The sequence below is a fragment of the Tympanuchus pallidicinctus genome, unplaced genomic scaffold, assembly GCF_026119805.1.
Source record: "Tympanuchus pallidicinctus isolate F22 unplaced genomic scaffold, pur_lepc_1.0 scaffold1, whole genome shotgun sequence".
Lineage (NCBI taxonomy): Eukaryota > Metazoa > Chordata > Aves > Galliformes > Phasianidae > Tympanuchus > Tympanuchus pallidicinctus.
The window spans coordinates 80,450,158-80,470,455 of NW_026294618.1; the positions used below are offsets into that span (position 1 = coordinate 80,450,158).

At 38.8% G+C, this 20,298-nt stretch overlaps 1 protein-coding gene and 1 long non-coding RNA gene across 3 annotated transcripts in view; one reads left to right on the top strand and one right to left on the bottom strand.

Annotated features, from left to right (window-relative positions):
• Positions 1-20,298, bottom strand: part of LOC128086990 (uncharacterized) — a 435,001-nt gene that overhangs the window by 355,265 nt on the left and 59,438 nt on the right. The gene's annotated exons all lie outside the window — the stretch shown is intronic.
• GLP1R (glucagon like peptide 1 receptor) overlaps positions 1-20,298 on the top strand; it is an 81,371-nt gene that overhangs the window by 38,474 nt on the left and 22,599 nt on the right. For both annotated transcript variants that reach the window (XM_052693751.1, XM_052693675.1), the window contains 4 exons: positions 10,169-10,278; positions 12,802-12,908; positions 16,708-16,861; positions 18,840-18,999. In XM_052693751.1, coding sequence (XP_052549711.1) covers positions 10,169-10,278; positions 12,802-12,908; positions 16,708-16,861; positions 18,840-18,999 — 531 coding nt within the window. The remainder of the gene's footprint in view (positions 1-10,168; positions 10,279-12,801; positions 12,909-16,707; positions 16,862-18,839; positions 19,000-20,298) is intronic.

The window sequence follows — 20,298 nt, forward strand, 5'->3', positions numbered from 1 at the left end:
CTTGAAGCAACCTTCTGATGGCTGTATTTTTTGTGAGCAAGTTCAGTTTGATCAGATGTGGGGGGTGTTTTCTGGAGAAAGCGAATACAGAAATGGTGCCTCAGGTATCTGTTGGATGCACCTCAATCCTGAATCGGGACATAGGACCTAATGATTTATCTGTGCAACTACAAAGTCCACCAGTGTGACCTTACGGAAGCCACTGGAAGACTATCAAAGTACCAGACTTTCATTAAATTCTGAACACTTGTTGTGCCAGAGAAAGGAACAGTTTTCTCACATGCCTTGCATAGGAGACCAGAGCTGGCTTGCTGCTTTGAGTACCTTTAGTTGCATGGACACATCCAGGTCAGCTCTTTCCCATTTCTCACTCTCATAATAGCTTAAGGTCCATTTTTCAGTGCTCACCATTCCCTTTCTGGTCATAGAACAGCTTTTCTTGTCATCTCTTTAGGAGAGGAGCAAACTTGCTGTCTGAGTGCCATAGTGCCTCACACAAAAAAGCAGAATGAAAGGTGTTTTTTTTTTTTCTGTGTGTTCCTGAGACCTCACACTTGGGGCAGTGACACATCAATCATGTGAGATAGCCCAAAGGAAGCAGTATACACTGCAGAGCAATCTACAGAAAGCAGTATAATTGAGGAAGAGGCAGTGTCTGTGAGATTTCCTTCAGAAAGTTTTGCACTATATGTCTGGTTTGAACATTTAGTTTAAGGAACCTGTGTAAGCCATGTCTGGTTTGGTCTCCACTGCTTTTTCTTCAATCATTCAGTTTCATAGTTCAAAATCTCTCTAAAGCCAGTGTTGTTTTATGGCTACGTGAGCTTGTTGCTAAACTGCCTGTTTGTCTTTAAACAAGTAGGAGGGAAATAAATTTAACTTCAAGTATTGGCTACAGCAAAGATGATTAGACATTTATTACATTTCTTCCTTTCTTTACTCCAATAAAAGCGAGTTTCCAGAAAGTTCTCATAATACTGGAAAGGGGTGGGACCTTTTTTCAGTGAAAGAGATCCTGCTTTGCATTTGCTAACCTTTAAGCAATTCAAAATTTGTACTTCTTTCCTTGCAGTGAAAGCTGTTTTAAGCTAATTGGCAATCTCAGTTTGCTAAATACTGTTTTGTTTTTTTCAAGTTCACCTCTGGTTTCCATTTATTAGCCTCCATCTGGTTGTAAACCAGAAAAATTAGAACATTTGCTGCTCATCTCAAAGATAGGTTGAGACTCTGTCAGAATAAATAATTTAAAAAAATCTTTAACAGATGCATCTGCTGGGTACTGTGTGGCAATGCCATTCTCCATTTTGTTTAAAAATATGAAATGTATTTTTAAATAAATTGCTGGTTAGTGTCAGACTGGTGCATGGCATAGAGCAGTGGTCTGTGAACTTTCATCTGGGGTAAGTTACGTGACTTCCTTAAGGATCTGCCACAGTCAAAGCATGTGCACCTCTCCTCAAATGTGCAATGGGAACAGAAGGAGACTTCATGTGGCTGAATGTTGAAGTGCATCTGTTGGAAGACAGGGACGACTTCATGGTGTATGCGTGATAGGTACAACGCTGCTCTCCTGAGGTCCTCTAGGAAGAATGTGCTCTTCTGCATTGCTGAACATAACGTAAAAGGTGGATGCCTTTGTAGTAGGATATTGGTCTGGTGTGACTGCTTCTGTGGGAGGTAGAAAAGTTGGCATATTTTTCAACATGCTTATGACTGTATAATGTTTTTGTTCTATTTAAGTAATTTCTTGGAAAGTATCAAGGATCAAGGATATCAAGGCACATCACTGCATAGCTGAACCTCATTCTGCGTCTTCTTGAGAAGTTGTCTGCCAGCTTCTCAAGTTTAGTAGTTTAATAGTAAGGTTCTTTTAAGTGAGAATTAATCATCACAACTGACTGCAAGGAAGCTAACAAGGTTCCCTATGTGCTTTGCCTGTGCTGATCTAACAGATAGCTTAACTTAAGCAGACAGATCTAAGCTTAGCAATTTCTTTAAACTTCATCAAAACTGTTATTACAGGTCTTAGAATCATAGTCTGAGTTTGAATGGTCCCTTAAGATTATGTAGCTCCCCCCCTTTCTACAGACAGGGACACCTCCCTCTAGACCAGGCTGCTCACAGCCCCATCCAGCCTGGCCTTGGTTGCCTCCAGGGAGGGGGCATCCACAGCCTCTCTGGGCAACCTGTTCCAGTGTCTTGTGTAGCTGAAGTATGTAGTATCTTTATTTGTTCACGGTTCTATTAAAGGGAAAACCCTCAAATCCTTCTTCATATTACTCTTTAAAATTATAATGATTTTATGCTTGAGAACTTACAGCTTTTAAATATAGTAGGCAAAGAGTAAAATGAAATAGTTCATGATCTGAATAAATATAGTCCGTAATGTATGCTACATAATTAAATGTTTTGCTAAGAACAGGTCAATATCTTTCTGGCTCACTTAAATGTTGTTAATCATCAGTTAGAATTGATTATTTTTTTATTTTTTTATTTTTTCCCATGCCAAGGCAGAATAAACTGTGAATGCTTGACCTTAACTGCATGGGTAAAGAGCAGCTTGCTGGGTGAACTGTATGACCTAGAGCCCACTTCTTCCCTGCTTGTTCTGTGATTGCTGGCACTTCACCTTTGAGTGATGGCAAATGCTCCTCTTGCATCCAATCTGTATATATTTTCTCACGTAACAGACACGTTTCTGGTATCATAGTGAACTTGAAGGATTGCTTGCTTTTCCTAAGACCCATAGAACTCAGGTGACAGTATGTATGAAACTCAGCTTGCCTATATACCTATAGATGTAAATACCTAACGTGGGGAAGAATCATGCTGTCTGCCTTCTGAAGTTAGTAGCTCTATGTTTGCTTTGATTTTTTTAATAATATTTTCATTTGACAAAGTAGTCATGCAAAAAATGTAGACTGACTTAAAAGGTACCCGTGTGTAAGTAGTTTAATTATAGAACATCCTCCACTTCACGCTCCACAAATGCAGCTTTACCTTGAAAATGTTCTAAGCTACACAATGATTGTACTTATTCATCATGTACACAGCTTTATTTGCTATATGACCCTTTTCCATTTGTATGTTTTGCTGTTAAATTTCCCCTTGAGTGTTTTCAGTAGTAGACTACACTTCCCCTGAGAGACCCAGGTCCTTGCTATGAATTTTGAGAGTACACCAAATCCTCCTCAAAACTACTGCAAATGGTACCTGTTAGCACTCCCATACATCACTGTAAATTTTCCATGAATAAGAAAGAAAGTTCTCTGGGCAGGGTGTTTATGAGAGAGCCTTGGTACTTGAATAGTTCAATGACAAATAATAATGATAGTGGTGGCCGGTGGCTGGCCAGACTCATCTGACCTTTCTGAAACTAATTTACTTTCTGAAAATTGGAAAAAGCAGAAGTGAATTAGGCAAGAAAAGGATCAAACACTCATCAGCATATTTCCTCTGAAAGTTTTAAAAAAATAAAAGAAGCTTGACTTCCACACACACAACCTGGCTGATGATTGTCCTAGAGCTTAATGAAGCAGAGTATCAGCAATCTTATTTAAACAGAACCAAAGCATGGCTAAAAATGTGGAAAATATTGAGTTTGTGTGGATGATGAATGTCAATGAGCTTCTCTAAGCTTTTAAAAATGTGAGGTAACATTGGCAGTGAATACTTCAAGAAAGAATTGCACCTTGGCAGAAAAAGAAAAGTTTAAGTCAAAAGGATTGTATGTCCAGCCAAATACTTTTGAAGCAATGAAAATAGAGTAGAAATGAAGATGAAATAGCGAACTTAGAGCAGTTTACTAATAGAATGGTGTAAGCATTCCCAATTTTTAGATCAGAAGTAAGTCTCAGAGATATTGTTGTAAAGATTCATCTTTTAATGGGAAGGTCAATCTAGACATAACTGCCACCAGTAACTATTGGCAGGAACAATGCTGCTTTCCGTGATTAAATCATTTGATAGTTTGTTTTTTATTTTTTCTTTAGGAGCTTGATTTTAGTAGCTTATAGACTTGCAAAGCTTTGGTTGAATGTGATTCAATATAATAGAAGTCTGATTTAAAGCTGAAAGTTTTCAAGAACTTGTTTTGTCAGAACCACGCTGCACTTAAGCATGTGAGTAAGGAGGATGAATGGGACTCCTAGGACAGTGGAGACATCCCACTTTCTATTTCTCATGGTGAATTCCTTGCACTTTCTCCCACTGAATTCTCCTCTCCTTGACTGGAGCAGAAGCTTCTTGTGTGTGCTGAGAATGTCTGAGGAACATGATGAGAAAGGAGACATGTTAAGAGGATAGAGGCTGAAATTAGGGTGTTTTTCTGTTCATCTCCAGTGGCTTTGGGGCACAGCAAGTCAAAGAGCTGAGAGGAATAAGAAAATTCAGAGTGAAGGGAGAGGATCAGCAGCAGGTTTATTGATCAGTAGTGCATGGGTAAGTATTGCAACAATAGAAATGGTTGGAGGAATAAAGCTGGAGAAGAGAACCAAGGAGGGCAATACAAGCAGGGAGAGAAATAATATGACAGCAACTAAAAGGAGATGGATAAAGGAGGCAGAAAGAAGAGGAAGATGTTGGGGCAGAAAGGCAAAAAATGTTAGAGTTCACCTCTACAGTATTTGAGACTCAACATCAATATCCCCATGCTGCGTAACAGAGAAATCCACTGGCAAAGCACATGAATATATGGATGTGGCACAGGGCTGTGTCCTGAGCAGTAATATCAAAGGCTGCATTTCTTAATGTATGTGAACAAGCTGTTTGGGTTTTGTTTTCTTGTTGCTGGGTGGGTTTTTTTGTGTTTTATTTTGTGGTGTTTTTTTTTTTCTTCCTCTAAGTACTGGAAAAATAATTCCAAGTCTGCAGAGATTGTAAGAGCTATCGCCATAGGAAAACCTTTACCAGTTGATACAATTTTCCTTTGCAGCTTCAGGCTTCCTTTTGCAGAAGTAATAAGCTTTTAACCAGTGCCAGAGAGTAAAATTTGTTCAATAAAAATGTATGTCTTCACTCTGAAATACATGAGATCCTTCATTTTATCTGTTCCACTTTGAAGTATCCAATCCTTTGTTTTTGGAATGTAGCAGATAATGCTTACAGAATTATTTGTCTCTGTTTTGATAATTAGACTCCTTCTCGTGATATGTTTTGAAGTTGCCTGCACCAAAACCTGCCCACAGTTTTGCATTTTTGGCTTATCTTTATCACTGCCCAGTGAGAGGTGAAAACCAATGATTCAATTATTCTAATTTGTACTGTTGTCTTTGAGGATAACTAAATAACCAAGACTTCCCTTCTGCCAAGGATTGGCAGTTTATTTGTGGCACCTGGAGCTGGTTTTAACTACATCTTCTGGACCTCTTGTTTTGCTCAGAAGCTTCATCAAATAACGAGTTTATTTGCATGCCTACTTACCTCTGCCTCCTGGCTATGCATATTTAACATAGCAGTTATCTGTTGTTTTTTCTTTTTTTCCCTTGCTTAACTCACCAAGCATCATGCTGATGATTTGCCTAGTCATCCTTTTCTTTTAGCTTATTTTTCTTTCACGGTATGCATGTTTTGTTTGTTTGTTTTTAAGTTCTTGAATCATGGCCGTAGTTAAGTGGGTCCCTTCCTCTGCTTTAGGAAGCCTTCAGCTGTGTCTCCTCTTACCTTTCAAGAAAACTTTTTATTGCATCTTTTTTTTTGTTTTGTTTCCACTTTATTTTAACATGCTTTTAATGAGATGTCTTCCATTAATTACATTAACTTGCTGATCCAATAACTTAAAAACACAGAACCTCTTAGCAGTGTTTTTACATATATATAAAACCTTCAATCATGTTTGTTCGTGCAATAAATTTATTCCAGCACGCTTTTATTTATTCTGAATAAAACTTTTAATGGTGCCTGTTGGTATCTTATAAAACCTTCACAAAGCTGTATCATTAGCATAAATACTTGTATTTCATAAAGAGCCTTCTTTTACTATGTTGATTCGCATATCTTTTATAGTTCATAAACACTCTCCATTATTAAAATGAATACACACAAACATGCACACAATTTTATGACTTGTTTTTTAAAGTACATTTCAAAAGGTTATGTTAGGTTTCAACGTGGTCTAGCATAATACAGTTTCTTCTCAATGCAAGTTATTCAGCTGAATTGCTTAAAGAGTATAACTTCTTTTAGCATAATAATCTTGTTTTTCAGTATGATGTGGTGGGGCTTTTGTTGTTTGTTTTTTTTTTTTTTCTTTTTGGTTAGGTTTTTTGTTGTTGTTGTTGATTTGTGGTGGGGTTTTTTGGCTTGTTTGTTTTGAGACATTAACTCCTACCTCACGATATACGATGTTACAACTTAATGATTGCTTTGATTTATTGTGGTTTACTTTGCTCAACAACCTTTATTGGCAACTAGTATGCAAGTAGTTTTTAATTATGAAGCTATATTCTGCCACTTTTCCACAGATCTTACTCCTGCACTACACAGAATGGGTCTTCTTGTAAGACAAGTACTGAAGCTCAAACTCCTCTCTGTAGGATCATTGCCTCATTAACTATGGGGACTTGTACTGTGTGAGGGAAAATAGTGCAGAGCTGGGAATGATGATGATCACTAAGAAAAGTGAAATGTCCATGTAGAATAAATACTGTGGCTGCATAATTTTTTCTGTTGTATAAATCTGGCTTTAATGTGTGACTAGTATACACTGTTCATTTTTGGAACAAATAAAAGAGACAGTAGTGCTTAATGTTCATTGGGAAGCTGAATTGATGGTCTAAGAAAACATTGGATTTGTTGTCAGTTTTTGATTCAGTATGTTTAAATATGACTTGATAGCTTGATAATTTTTCATTGAATGACATCCCCCCATTCTTTACCTGAAGAATCCCCTCCCATCCCCCCTCCAAAGAAAAAAACAAACCCAACAATGGATTCTACTAACAAAAAATGTATATCTGCATAAGTTAAAACAGTCTTATTGGATGAAATTAAAAACCGCATAAGTGTCTTTAGCTTAGCAATTCTTAAGTTTTGAATGCTTAGTTTTTTAGCATTAGTATAATTCCAAATTGATTGTTTTAAAAGGAGAATGTATTTGCATGCAGAATCTCTGCAATATATCACCTCCATGAGTAAAGTCTCTGGTTTTTAACTTTTAACAGTAAAGCATGAAATACAGGCTCTGAAGACTTCAGGGCATGCAAGATGAGTTTGTACAGACTGTATCGTAGACAACATTTGCTCAGTTGCATCTCTTCTTGCACCCTGTAATGTAGATATTAGGTCTGTGTAAGCTCCCATCCATTCTTTTCTTGCAGGACATTGGGCATATGACTCTCTCTTATCATTCTGTTGCAGCATGATGGGAGCTCTCAGTAAGTGCATTCAGATCTGTTTTCCCACCTCTCACACAGACTGTAGGGTATAATTGAAAATAAATTTCTTCCTGCTGCAAAAACTTGAAGCGACCATCAGCTTTTCTGCCTTCAAAACAAAATGCAAGGCATAGTTGTGTCATTGCTTTATCATCACTAAAACGAAGGAGTTGGAATGACTAATATACGGAGGGAGGAGGAACAGTGGGAAGGGGTACTAAATAAAGTACTTGTAGTTAAATTGCTTGTTGAGGTAATATAATTTCAGACAATGTGGCAGTGAGCCCAGGATAAAGACACATTTAGATAAATGTGTTTCTTGGACAGTAGTGCAGGCTGGAGCTCCTCCTGCTCCCTGGAGGCTTCGTGTCCAGTTTGTACCCTGTTGCTGTATTGCCAGCTACAGGCTTACAGGTCTTGGGTTTAGTGTTTGCTGTATGAGAAGCCAGAATGGGGGCTAAATGATGCTTCTGTGACAGCTTTTACAGCCAACAGTGACTCTAAGTAAGCAGTGGTCAGGTCACACCAATTGATAACAGAACTGCTGGAAGGTGTAGACTCCCAGGTTCCCCATCAAAGAACATTTTTCTTACTTCAGGAACAAACTAGTCTGCTGGAAGACTGTTGTGATGCCCAAATACTACAGAATCCATTTTTTTTAATGGACAAAATTGTTACATTTTCCAAAGCATTTGCCTCTGCTTGAAATAGAGAACAGACTTCTATAATACTTGACACACAGCAGCTAGACAAAACTCTTGGTCTCTTGTCCTTTTTCCTCACTCTCTCATCTCTCTGCCTGAATAGAAGTGATTGAATAGGACATGCTGTAATTTGTTTTTACACTGAATAATGTTTCAGTTTATCCTGAGGGACTGTTAGGTGAGTAATCTCACACTGACCTTGACACAGTGTTGTTGTAAAAGGCAGATCAGGTTGTTTTAAGCAGATAAATCATTTAATTTGCTTCTATTTCTAATAAAAGGAGGCTGGTAAGGAAGTGTTTGTGAGCGTTCTGTCATGTGATAACATTTTCCTCTTAAGTAAAATTGTTTAGCTGGCCACAGCATTTGTTTTTATTTACTCTCATCAGAGAACATTATAGATGATGGTATTAACTTCAGTGTTAACTCTTGGCCTCTCCTCTCTGTCTTTTATCGGTCTACAGAGCATTTAAGCTTTGGACATCAATCCACATTTTAACATGTAATTCTAATGAGGTGTGATTGACACTTTACAAATAAACTGGCTTCTTTAAGATCCCATTCTAAAAGTTGTGCAACTTTGTCAGCTAATGCATTAATTTACAAGTTAAATAAAATCAGATTCCCCATGTGCTGGAAGTGGTTTTTATTTATTTTCGTTGTAGAGTGTGATATCCAGTTATTGTATATGGTATATGTAATAATTGGTGTCAATTGAGACACTGACTGTATGGTAACAAAACATATTATGATACAAGAGAAGGATATTGTATGATAGTAGGGAGGCAGGGACTACTCACATCTTCTGGAAAGTTTGTTCATCATTTTAATCTACTCAAACTGGAGCTGGTTGTTGTACCTTTGGTATTTGCACTGCCTGAAAAGTAAAATGGCCCGAGTCACAACAGGATTCAGGCATAATTAAGAATCCTAGGGGTTGAGTTTGCCTCCCATGTCTTGCGCAGTGCTGGTTTTCAACGTGACCAGATGCAGAGGATGAAAGGTCTTGTGTGTGTAGTATATATTCAACATCAAAACTTTCAGGGCCTTGTAATAAACCTGTGCTAATGTTATATAAGGTCAGATGTCTTTATATACAACTGAAAATATTCTGTTTCCACAGGGTCGAGACTTGATCTCCTGTCCCTGAGAGTATCAAGTTGCCTTTAGTACATCTTCCTGTTATCTGCATGGTCTCTCAGTTCTTTTGTGAGCATTTCTCCATGTATCAACCATGCTGCAATCCTAATGCTGCCTTATAGGTTAAGATCTTTGTTTATTTGTTTGTTTCCAATGTTTTCTATCTCATAAATATTTTGGGTGATAAATAATTCCTGAGACAAGACGTGCGTATGCTTCTCCCATTGACATACATAATTTTTTCTCCCATTCACATTATGTGGTTTCTTCTGTTTGGATTTTTGATTTAATTCTTTTTGCTTAAAACTCTTCCTGAATACAGAAATGTCTGGTTGCTGCACTGACTACTGCTGTATTAGGATTTAGAATTATTAGACTTTAGATACTTTCATATGCTAAAGTTCAATTGTCCTTACCCTTTGTACTCCTATTTTGGTGCTGCTGTCTGATGTAATTTTATTATAAGCCATTTCATCGTACCTGCTTTTACAAGATCAAGTTGCTAACTGCTTTTAAAAGATATTTTATTTATTTGTTATCCAAACATGTAGACAGAAGGAATAAAAAGACTGTATGGTACTTTAAGCAGAGATTTATGGTTTTGTTTTGTAGTGCAGATGTTTGCCTAGATAGCTGCATTCTGGGGAGATTGTATTAATGTATTTGTTCTGAGATTTCTCTGTTCAGTGGTCTGCATGATTTCAGAATAGAAAGAGCATGCACACCTTTCACGTGTTCTTTTTCCTGTGAATACTGTAGATGAGGCTGTAGCCCGGAGGCCAGGCAGCAGCAGTGCTGATGGGCAGGAAGCAGGTGAAGCATTCCTGCAGCCATGCTGCTGTGTTCTTTCCAACTGAGAAAGCTGTTGGTGAGGAGGGAAGGTCGCAGCCTTGCCTCCCAGCATGCATGCTCTACTCCAGCTGACCCTGTGTCCCCTCTTGTTTCTGGCAGTGCTGCATGGGCAGGTGTACCGGTTCTGCACCTCCGAGGGTACCTGGCTGCTGAAGGAGAACTCGACTCTGCCCTGGAGGAACTTGACTGAGTGTGAGGCCTCTGACCAGGTAAGAGTGCCTCTCTGGCTGCTACTGTTGTTTAGGACCAAACAGAGGACAGCACTAATCATTGATGCAAGTGGATTTTTGCCCTGTCAAAGTAATCATTTTCAACTGATCCTGAGTGCCTCACTTTGATGAGTCTAACAGTGATGTCAGGTATCTCCCCTTTAACAAAGTGAGGCAGATGAGCCTAGGGTTAATGTAGGTGAGACAGCCGGGAGAAGTAAACTGGAGGCTGTGGTGCAGGACATTCCTGAGGCAGTCAGTGGTCTTATTTACAGCAGGAAAAATTCTCATTACAGAAGTCATCTAATATTATCCCTTTTCCATTCCTTCCCTTCCCTTGGTAGAATATTTCTGGGATAAAATTAGTTTGTGTTCTCTGTCTCATAAGTAGATATTAAAATTAACTGACCTGAAAGGCACTTGTTTTTCAGCTTTGGGCAAAGGGTAGTTCCTGCTTTCTGTCCGTTTGTGGGATTTGTTTGTTTTTAAGCTAAATTTGACATGAACTGTAGAATTAGGCTTGTCAGTTTATTTTCTTGCCCTAGTACCTTATACTCTGCAGGGAGCTGGAGTACCTGGCACCAAATAAAGAAGAGTGGAGAGGTTTCCAAGGGATTTTGGTCAGCCACTGGCGTCAGCTAGTGCACTATGTGCGTACCCATGATGTAATGCCATCACAGCTGTGAGCCTCCAAGGGTGATCCTTTTGCTCATATAAATTGAGTTTGCTCTCTGGCCCAGCATGCTGGGAACTAGTACATACCTAGCCAGAACAGTTCCAGTGTATGAAATTCCTTAGTTCCACAGGCAGAGTGCCTCCTGAGTTCCTGGAACTCAGCACCTCTTTAGAAGGAATAAATGGCTGCAGACTAGAAGGAAATGCAGAAAGAGATAATTTCTAGTTCTCCAACTGTGTAAAATATAACATTTTCTTATATTGTGTTTTATTTAACATTTCTTTATAATTTTCTTCTTCCATATCAGTAGCACATTCTGAGTGTCTCAGCAGAGCACTTTAGTGTACCACCCAGTATAATTTTGATCACTTTTCCCCATTTGCCGTTGTGGTTTCTTCCAGACCTGTGCTGGAACATGCCAAGAAAAGAGAGAGCTTGTGGCAACTTGTGGTCATTTGGCACTACCTCCAGGTTTCCATGAGCTAGTTTGGATTTTGAAAACCTTCACAAATACTGTGAGACCCCAGAATGTGAATGACCACGTTTGCTTTTCCAGCTAATGTGTACAGAGCCCCTGGTAATGTTACACTGTGCGATCTATGCATCTTGTGCACGAAGACAGGGAGTTGTTTTTATGAGCTTACTGTATACTATGTCACAACTGTTGTTACACACAGTCCCAAGAGTTTGCAAGTGATTCCTTATAAAATAACATTATTTTCTTTAGGTATGAGTTGTAGGTTTGATTTGTGTAGGTGTTTTAAGTTGTTATGTCTCAGTAGCTGTTTTTCTCCTCATAAAGTAGCTTTCATGTCATTCCTTTTAAAACTAAGCTAGCAAATCCCTGAGGAACAGCCTGTGTGCTCACATTAAATCCTCCTGGTTTCGCAAAATACATCTGAATGGCTGTACTTATTTCTGAAGTACAACGAGTATATTCCTTTGTACATCACAGGTCTTGGGAGTCTGCTGCATAATCACAGCTTGAAGTAGGGAAGTAAAAGAGAACATGAATGTGCCTTTGGGCCTAAGCAACAAAGTCCGTACTGTATTTCAGACCTACGTGTAGCTTTTCAGACAGTTCTCTCCCTAGAGATTTTGTCCAGCACTTCTGATCAGGAGTCTAAATGGATGTGTCTTCAACAGGACATCTGAAGAGAAAGAGAGGCTATCAGGAAGGTATGAGCATCCCTGCTGCTACATCACCTCGTTCCCTTCCGGGCAGTGCTGTAACTCATAGTTCATGGTATGAGGTGGTCTGCAGCTTGTTGCCAGCAGGCAATGTAGTTGAGGTGGAAGAGGCACTATTTATGGACAGGAAAGAGTTTGATTACATGAGTTTAAGGCTTAGAGCTAGCAAATGGGACCTGGCTTGTTTTATTTCTAAACATAGACTTTACCAAAGGAACACCCTTATTACAGCATTAAGGTGATAGGCTCTAAGAGTGTGAGAAAATATAAGCTTTACCATTTTTACTGCAGAATTAAGTTGTCTGTTCTTTCTGTCATCTGTTTAATACCTGCCTGTGTGGTAATTTATGCCTCTCCAACTCTGTGATCAAATAATGTTGCATTATCTGTTTTCTAGCTTGGCTATGAAGTCCAACTTTTTGACTGAACACCTGGGAGCAGCTGGGGAATTAAGATTAAAATTTTTATTTTGTTAAAACATAGGAAAGTGGAAGAGTGATTAAATGAAGGCATTTAACCTTAAAAATAGGGGAATGACTTCTGTGTATCATTAAGAGAAGTTAAAAAGCAACTTGGTAAAAAGATCTGAAGCCCATTAGCTCTGTTTATCCCTTCCTCCCTCTCTTTTTTTTCTTTTCTCCTTTATGTGCTCTCAGGATGCACCAGAAGAACAGCTCCTGAATTTGTCCATCATATACACCATTGGATATGCTCTTTCCTTCTCTGCCCTTATAATTGCAACTGCCATTCTTCTTGGATTCAGGTAACTGGCGAAGCTCTGGAGAATGGAGAAATGTTTTTCTGTATGATTGTATCAGGCTGACATAAAAATTTGATTTTACCCTTCTTCTATCACCTTATTTCTCAATTGCCTTTGTGTTTTTTCTCGCATTCATTTCTTCTTAAAATGCAAGCAAAATTCCTAAGCTTCTATTATATGACTGGCATGTATGAGCACACTGTTTATTAGTTGAAATATTTTGTTTTCATATTTTTTATTTCAATGAAGTTTCCACTAAAAGAGATGAAAAAAAAAAGAGATTTCAACATTCTCTTATGCTGTTACCTTGGTGATGGGGGATCTGGGATGCAAGTGGACATTTAGCAGAGAAGTTTTCATTCTGCCTTGCACAGAGTTGTGTATAAACCTCAGTCTTGCCCATTTCCTAGTCACAGAATTACAAAATCACAGAACTTTAGGGATCATCTAGTCCCCCTGCTAAAGCAGGTTCTCTACAGTAGATCTTACAGGAAGGCATCCAGATTGGTCTTGGATATCTCCAGAGGAAGAGATTCTGCTTCTCTGAGTTGTCTGTTCTAGTGCTTCATCACTCTGATAGTAAAGGAGCTCTTTGTTTTCGTATGGAACTTGCTATGCTCCAGCTTCTGCCTGTTGCTCCTTGTTCTGTTGTTCACCACTGAAAAGAGTCTGTCACTTTCAACTCAACTCCCATACTTCAGATACTTATAAACTGCAGTGAGGTGCCCCTCAGCCTTCTCTTCTCCATACTGATCACAGCCAGGTCTCTCAGCTTTTCATCATTTAGGAGATGATTTCAGGCCCTTTATCATCTTGCAACCCAAACCATTCTATGATTCTATGATTGATTGATCTTTGTGGCCTGCTGCTGGACTTTTTCTTAGAGACTCCTGTCTTTTTTGAACTGAGGAGCCCAGAACTGAACACAATATTCCAGATGTGGTTTGTGTAGGGTGTATTTCAATGCAGAGAAGGACTTTTACCACAATCTCTTGTTGGAGGGCTTTCAGAAAATCTCATTTATTTTGCTATGTGGAAGATATATTTATAAAGTTTTTGTGAAATATATTGCTGTCACTTGGTTACATTAGCATACTGGTTTCATCCAGTAATGCACCAACACATTGCACAAAGTACCTCAAAATTGAGAGACTCCAGGTTGCACAGCCTTCCTGAACTGGATACATGTTCATGGTACATTCTGTAGGTTTGATTAAAATAAAAAATAAAGCCTTCAGCCTCCAACAAAACAATCTCTTTTTTTCTCTCCCTAGGTACAATAGGTGTCTCACTGATTCCAGACAGATTTTCCTATGCTATAGGAATGCTGAACACAGTGTTAGAAAACACAAAGACATAAGCATACTCTGGCATAAGAGGGAAGTCCCTCTGTCATGTGGTCTTGCTCCTGGATGCTCTATACATCTGGATCTCCTCATCCTGATTACATGTTGATGAGGCTGCCTCTGAGTTGTATTTTCCTGTCTCCCAGTTCTGTGCTCTAATCCTTAAGAAATTTTCTTCCCTAGTAAATAATTCTCATTGCCAGTTAATGATTGCTTGCTCTGAAGGCAGCACTCTGTTAGCAAGGCAGTTCTTCACCTGTCCTAATTATTGGAGGAGTTGCATTTAAAAACATCAGTCATGCCTTCAGCTTCTAATCCCCAAAGCTAAAGTAAGCTAAGCCTTATACTATCTGCAACGCCTTGTAGCGTGGTGTTATCCCTTCTCCTTCTCAAAGAAGATTTAAAATGACTGCAGAAATGTAGACATGCTCATGCTCTGAGTCCCATGTAATAACTGTGATTTGTACATGTTGTGGCTGTGCAACATGGGACTCATCCAACAAAACACCAGATGGTCTGAATTCTCCAAATGTCTCCCACGATGAGGGCTTTTTTCTTGCTTCACCCATCAGTGACACCTTTTAAGTAATCTTAGCAGCCCAGATGTAAAAGTCACAGAACCCAACCATGTACTTACCGAAGGAAGGATGCACGTGGCTTTGGCGCATCACAAGGAGCAACCTTGCCACAGATGACTGGTAGGAGAAAGGAAATGCTGATGCCCTGATTTTTGTGGAGAGATTATTTAGCACTTTTTCCTTCAACTGTGAAGCAGTGACTGGAGAAGTGTGCATGAGTGTCTGTTTCTGGCTTTGCAAATAAGGTTTCAGAGACATTAAGGAGTGCCATCAAACTATTTTTTGTTTTTATGAAGACAACTTCTTTCTGTATCTCAAAAAAATACAAGGCGCTCCCCCTGTGTGACTGCAGTTACTGGATTCTGGATGCTGATTGGAACGTGGCTCATCCCCATTGGTTGTGCAGTCTCATCAGATAAGGATAAAAATTGAATTCTGCGGCATCAAAATGCTGGCATTTGCCACCAGTTATTATATATATATATGCCAGTTACAGTATTACTTCTGTAATAGGAAGGAGTTAGTAAGTTCTTATACTACAGAATAACCCTTGTATTTGCTTTTTGTAATGATTCAATAGAGTAATGTATCTCTAGTGTCCAATTTTCCATCTTCTGAAATGAAAGAAAAATCTGTAATTTCAGTGATGGAAGCTGAACCAGGCCCATAAATTCATGAATTAGGCAATCTGAATAGCTTGCATTGACTGCAGCAGAAATAGTAACTACTTCAACCTGTTATCTTCAGATGGCTAGTTTACATATATTTGTCAATTGGATTTAAATATATGGCAATTCTGAAGTGTAGCAGTGTAGCAACAAATAAATTTTGAATTAAACAAAAATAATTATTAATTATATGCAAGTTTTGCAATAAGCAGTGATCTAAAAGTGATACAAGCAATTCTTATTGAATTATATATTTTTAAATCTTCTTTTTCTTAATTTTAAAACTGATAGTATTCAAGACCAAGCCTATTTTTTCTTTTTTTTTTCTTTCTGGTTTTTTTTTTGTTTGTTTGTTTGTTTTTGTTTTTGCTTCAAAGAGAGAATTATATCTAGTTAGCTTCATTTGAAGCAGAATATGTACCCTTGTAATTCTGGAAGAAAAAAATTTGTGGGTGAGACTGGTAAAGCACTAGCAGCACTCTGCAGTTGGTTGCCATTTACGTGACTGCACTTTCCTTTGCTATCCTTTAACATGCTCTTTTCAATAAGTAGCAATTTTGTTGTCTTTACAGCTGTGACTGCTGAAATTCAAGAGGATTTTTTTTTCTTTTTTTCTTTTTTTTTTTCAATTCTGAATGCAGAGGAGGAAATCGTGTTCCTTTTTGTTCCTTTTTGTTACACAGGAGATTAATTTCCCTTGGAGGCAATTTGAATACAGCTTTTTCTCTTGTCAAATTGATACTTTACAGGTGGATTTTCTTTTCACTGGGGATGGGATGCTTGTACATAACCCAGAAGCTGTACTGCACAGCAGTTCCTGAGTCAAAGTGACAATGGGGTCAGTTCAAAGGGATTAGGTACGGCATGATTTGAAATTAGAATGGTTTTAGTCCTTTTGGATGTTTCTTATGAAAATGATTTAATTTTTACACTCTTAAAACATTTTAAATTGATTTTTCTTATGTACCCATTGTTTCCCTTCTCTCAGATGTTCACCCTCATAGCTGCACTTTTGAATATAATTTCCTCTGTGACAGTGGTTTCTTTCCAAAGCAGTTTGAAATGCCCCCAGTCATTCTCAAGTTACAAGGATTTCCTCTGGTACCTCATGATTTTCAACAGGGCTCATTATGCCTGACTTCAGTCCTATCTATGATATTGTAGCTTTTACACTATTAGTGGATCATGACTGATTCTTCCATTTTTACAGACATCTTCATTGCACAAGAAATTATATTCATCTGAACCTCTTCACCTCTTTTATCCTCCGTGCTATATCCGTCTTCATTAAAGACTCAGTGGTGAAGTGGATGTACAGCACAGCCACTCAAGAGCACCAGTGGGAAGGACTTATCTCCTTCCAGGTAGGGGCAGACACTGTGGTGGTTATGAGGATATTGGAGTCATCATGGTGGTGTGTCTGCATCACAGCAGGTAATTTCAGTTTGTACACCTAGGCTTGTCCGAAACGATGCTTTCTGAAGTCTGTAATTTGTCTGAACCTTACAGCACAACATTTGTGGTTGTGCCATTCCGATCTTACTGCAGACAAACAATTGATGTCATAGTGTATTTTCTCGTCCTCAGGTAGGTTTGCCTTTCTAAATGGAGCAGACATGGCCAAGTGGATTTTTTGCATGTGTATAAATGACTCTTCCCTCTTCTTGAGCTGCAGATTCAGTTCTTCTAGTAGTAGCAAGAGGAAATTCATTTTACTAAGCCAACACCTCCTGTGTTAGTATTGTCCCTCCGGTATAGTGATCAAATTAGTTGGTCATTCTTGGAAATCTGTATAATCTTTTAATGATAGAAAAATTGAAGCATCAAATTGAAATGCAAATTTAAAAGCATTTAGAAAAGCTTTGGAGGAACAGACTAATTAAATACTTCCAATCAATTAAGGAGGATATGCAGCTCTTGTGAATATGATGAAAGCATGTCTTTCCTCTTCAGATTTGGGAAACAAAATGTAATTGAATCTTTATAGAAATGTATTCCCGTTATTTATATCACTCCTGTGATTCTAGAACATGGGTATAGCATTTGCTACTGAAATACTAGATTGGAGAGGGGTCATAAAGAGACATAATACATAATTAGTACCATCTTTTTGTGATGCTCTGCCTAGGGCTTAATTGTTAATACCACAAGTGAATATCATAGGATAGTTCATTTCTTTGCATTGAGAATGTGTTGGTTGGCAGAAAGTAAGATTGTAATGCTCACATTAAATGAAGGGCTTGGGAATGTTCACAATGAATTGTCAGTCGTTCCTTTCTTAAAAAAAAAAAAAAGAAAAATAGTTTTTGTGTTTTCAGACATGACTTATGCAAAATAGTGATTTCATCAGATCTGATGGATACATTAGTTAGATAATCAGGTTTCATGCTTATCTAAAGTTCTGCTGCCCACATCTATGTAAATCGTCAGCTGAGAGATTTTTTTGCACTTAAATGTAATGCACTGAACAATACTTTGCTTCTATCAAAAATCTTTTGCTTAGGAAAATGGTAAATATTATGGTTTCTGCTATTTGCTCTTGAATAGGGAAATTCTCAGCTGCCAAATGGAATATTTGGAGAACTGAAAAAATTCACTGATTTACACGTGTTATGGGCACTACTTTTCATTTTCATCTTTCTGTGCTGCTTTTCAAACTATAGTCCAGTGCTTACAAGGAAAATTCAATACAAATAATTTTGGTTTTTTGAAAGTAGGAACATTGTATACCTGCTTTGTATAGCACATAGTGCTGGTCTCTGTCCTTTTAGTACTCAAACGTGAGGTTTTGTTTTGAGAAGGAATCACAGAATCACAAAATCATAGGGGTTGGAAGGAGCCTCCAGAATCGAGTCCAACCCCCCTGCCAAAGCAGGTTCCCCACACCAGGTCGCACAGGTAGGTGTTGAGGCAGGTCTTGAGTATCTCCAGAGAAGGAGACTCCACAACCTGCCTGGGCAGCCTGTTCCAGTGCTCCGTCACCCTCACTGTAAAGAAGTTCTTGCGCACATTTGTGCGGAACTTCCTATGCTGCAGTTTCTGGCTGTTTCCCCTTGTCCTGTCTCCACACACTGCTGAAAACAGTCTGGCCTCACCACTGTGCCCCCCACACCTTAGATATTTATAGACCTGGATCAGGTCCCCTCTCAGTTTTCTTTTCTCAAGGCTAAACAGACCCATTTCACTTACTTATCCTTTCTTCATAGGGCAGATGCTCCAGTCCCTTCACAGTCTTTGTGGAAGTACAAGTAGGATAGAGAAAAACAGTCTTTCAGGTTAGTCTGCTTTTTTTTCCTGTCGCCACTGCTATATTCATTTGGGCTGTGCTTTCTTCCATTACAGGAATCCCTTAGCTGCCGTTTGGTGTTTGTGATGATGCAGTACTGTGTGGCTGCAAACTACTACTGGTTGCTGGTGGAAGGCATGTACCTGTACACGCTGCTGGTACTGTCTGTCTTTTCTGAGCAGAGAATTTTTCGGCTGTATCTCTGCATTGGCTGGGGTAAGTTGATCTTTCCTTACGTCCACCTGTGATTGCCCAGTTCAAGTTCTGCAGTCTATTCTATTTTTATACCTGGTCCCTGATGTTTGAGCTGGGCCAGTGTGGCTTGCAGCATAGAGGCTGTGGGTTCATAATGCAGGGGCTATACATCACTACAGAAACTCCCCAGAGCAGTGTCAAGCATGTGGTATTTTTCCAGCAAGACATCAACTTCTAACACAAAAGATGTGTGGCTGGTTTCAGGTGAGCAAAGGGTGTTCTGAATTACCGTACCCTGACAGTTTCTCGTTTCATTCAGTGGCATCATCTACTTTTGGTGCAAAATAATGGTGTATCTCACACCTAACCAAGAGTAAAGATAGAGGCGTGCTGGCAGTGTGGAGGAATGCAACAGGGATGACAAACAAGGGGCTGCTAGCAGGTAGCATTCTGATTGGTTTTGTGGGCAGAACAGGCCAAGTGACAAAGGTCAGGTGAAAGACTGGTCAGGGTGCGTGTGCCAGGGACGTGTGTATGCTTGAGATTAAGTACTGTGATGAGTTAAAATCAGTTGCTTTAGTCAGAACTTCTATGAAAATTCTAAAGCTTTGATTCTTTCACTCTCCAGTTAGCATGAACTCTATTACTATTCAGGACTGATCTTAAGCTTTGATTCTTTCACTCTCCAGTTAGCGTGAATTCTATTACTATTCAGGACTGATTTGAAGAATCTCTTTTGTGTCTTTATTGCCTTTTCTTCATTCCTCTTTTCCTCTCTCCCATTCTTGTGGAACTTGAGTGACTATTGGAAAGCTGAAAGTAAATCAAAGTAAATACTGCAAATGCTTTCACAGATACTACTTCTAACATTTAAATTGTTTTGACTGTCTTTCTCTTTCTATGGATTTACCAACTGTGAATATTCTAGTAAATTAATTCACTGATAAAATATGTATAAATGACTCAGTGTGAATTGCTCGACCAATTTTACTGAACAGTAATATACAGAAAGTAAAGGCTTCCTGGTATAAATAAATACAAGGAATAGCAATTTCATGGTAAGAGTTTTAGTTAAGAAGGAATTATTTGTCTTCTGTTATTGTTTTACGTAGACCATGCAGCAAAAGCGTTTTATATAACCATAGAATCATAGAATGAATCATAGAATCACAGAATGGCTTGGGTTGGAAGGGACCTTAAATCCCACACAGTTCCATATCCCTGCCGTGGGCAGGGCTGCCACCCACCAGCTCAGGCTGCCCAGGGCCCCATTCAGCCTGGCCTTGAGTGCCTCCAGGGATGGGGGACCACATTTTCTCT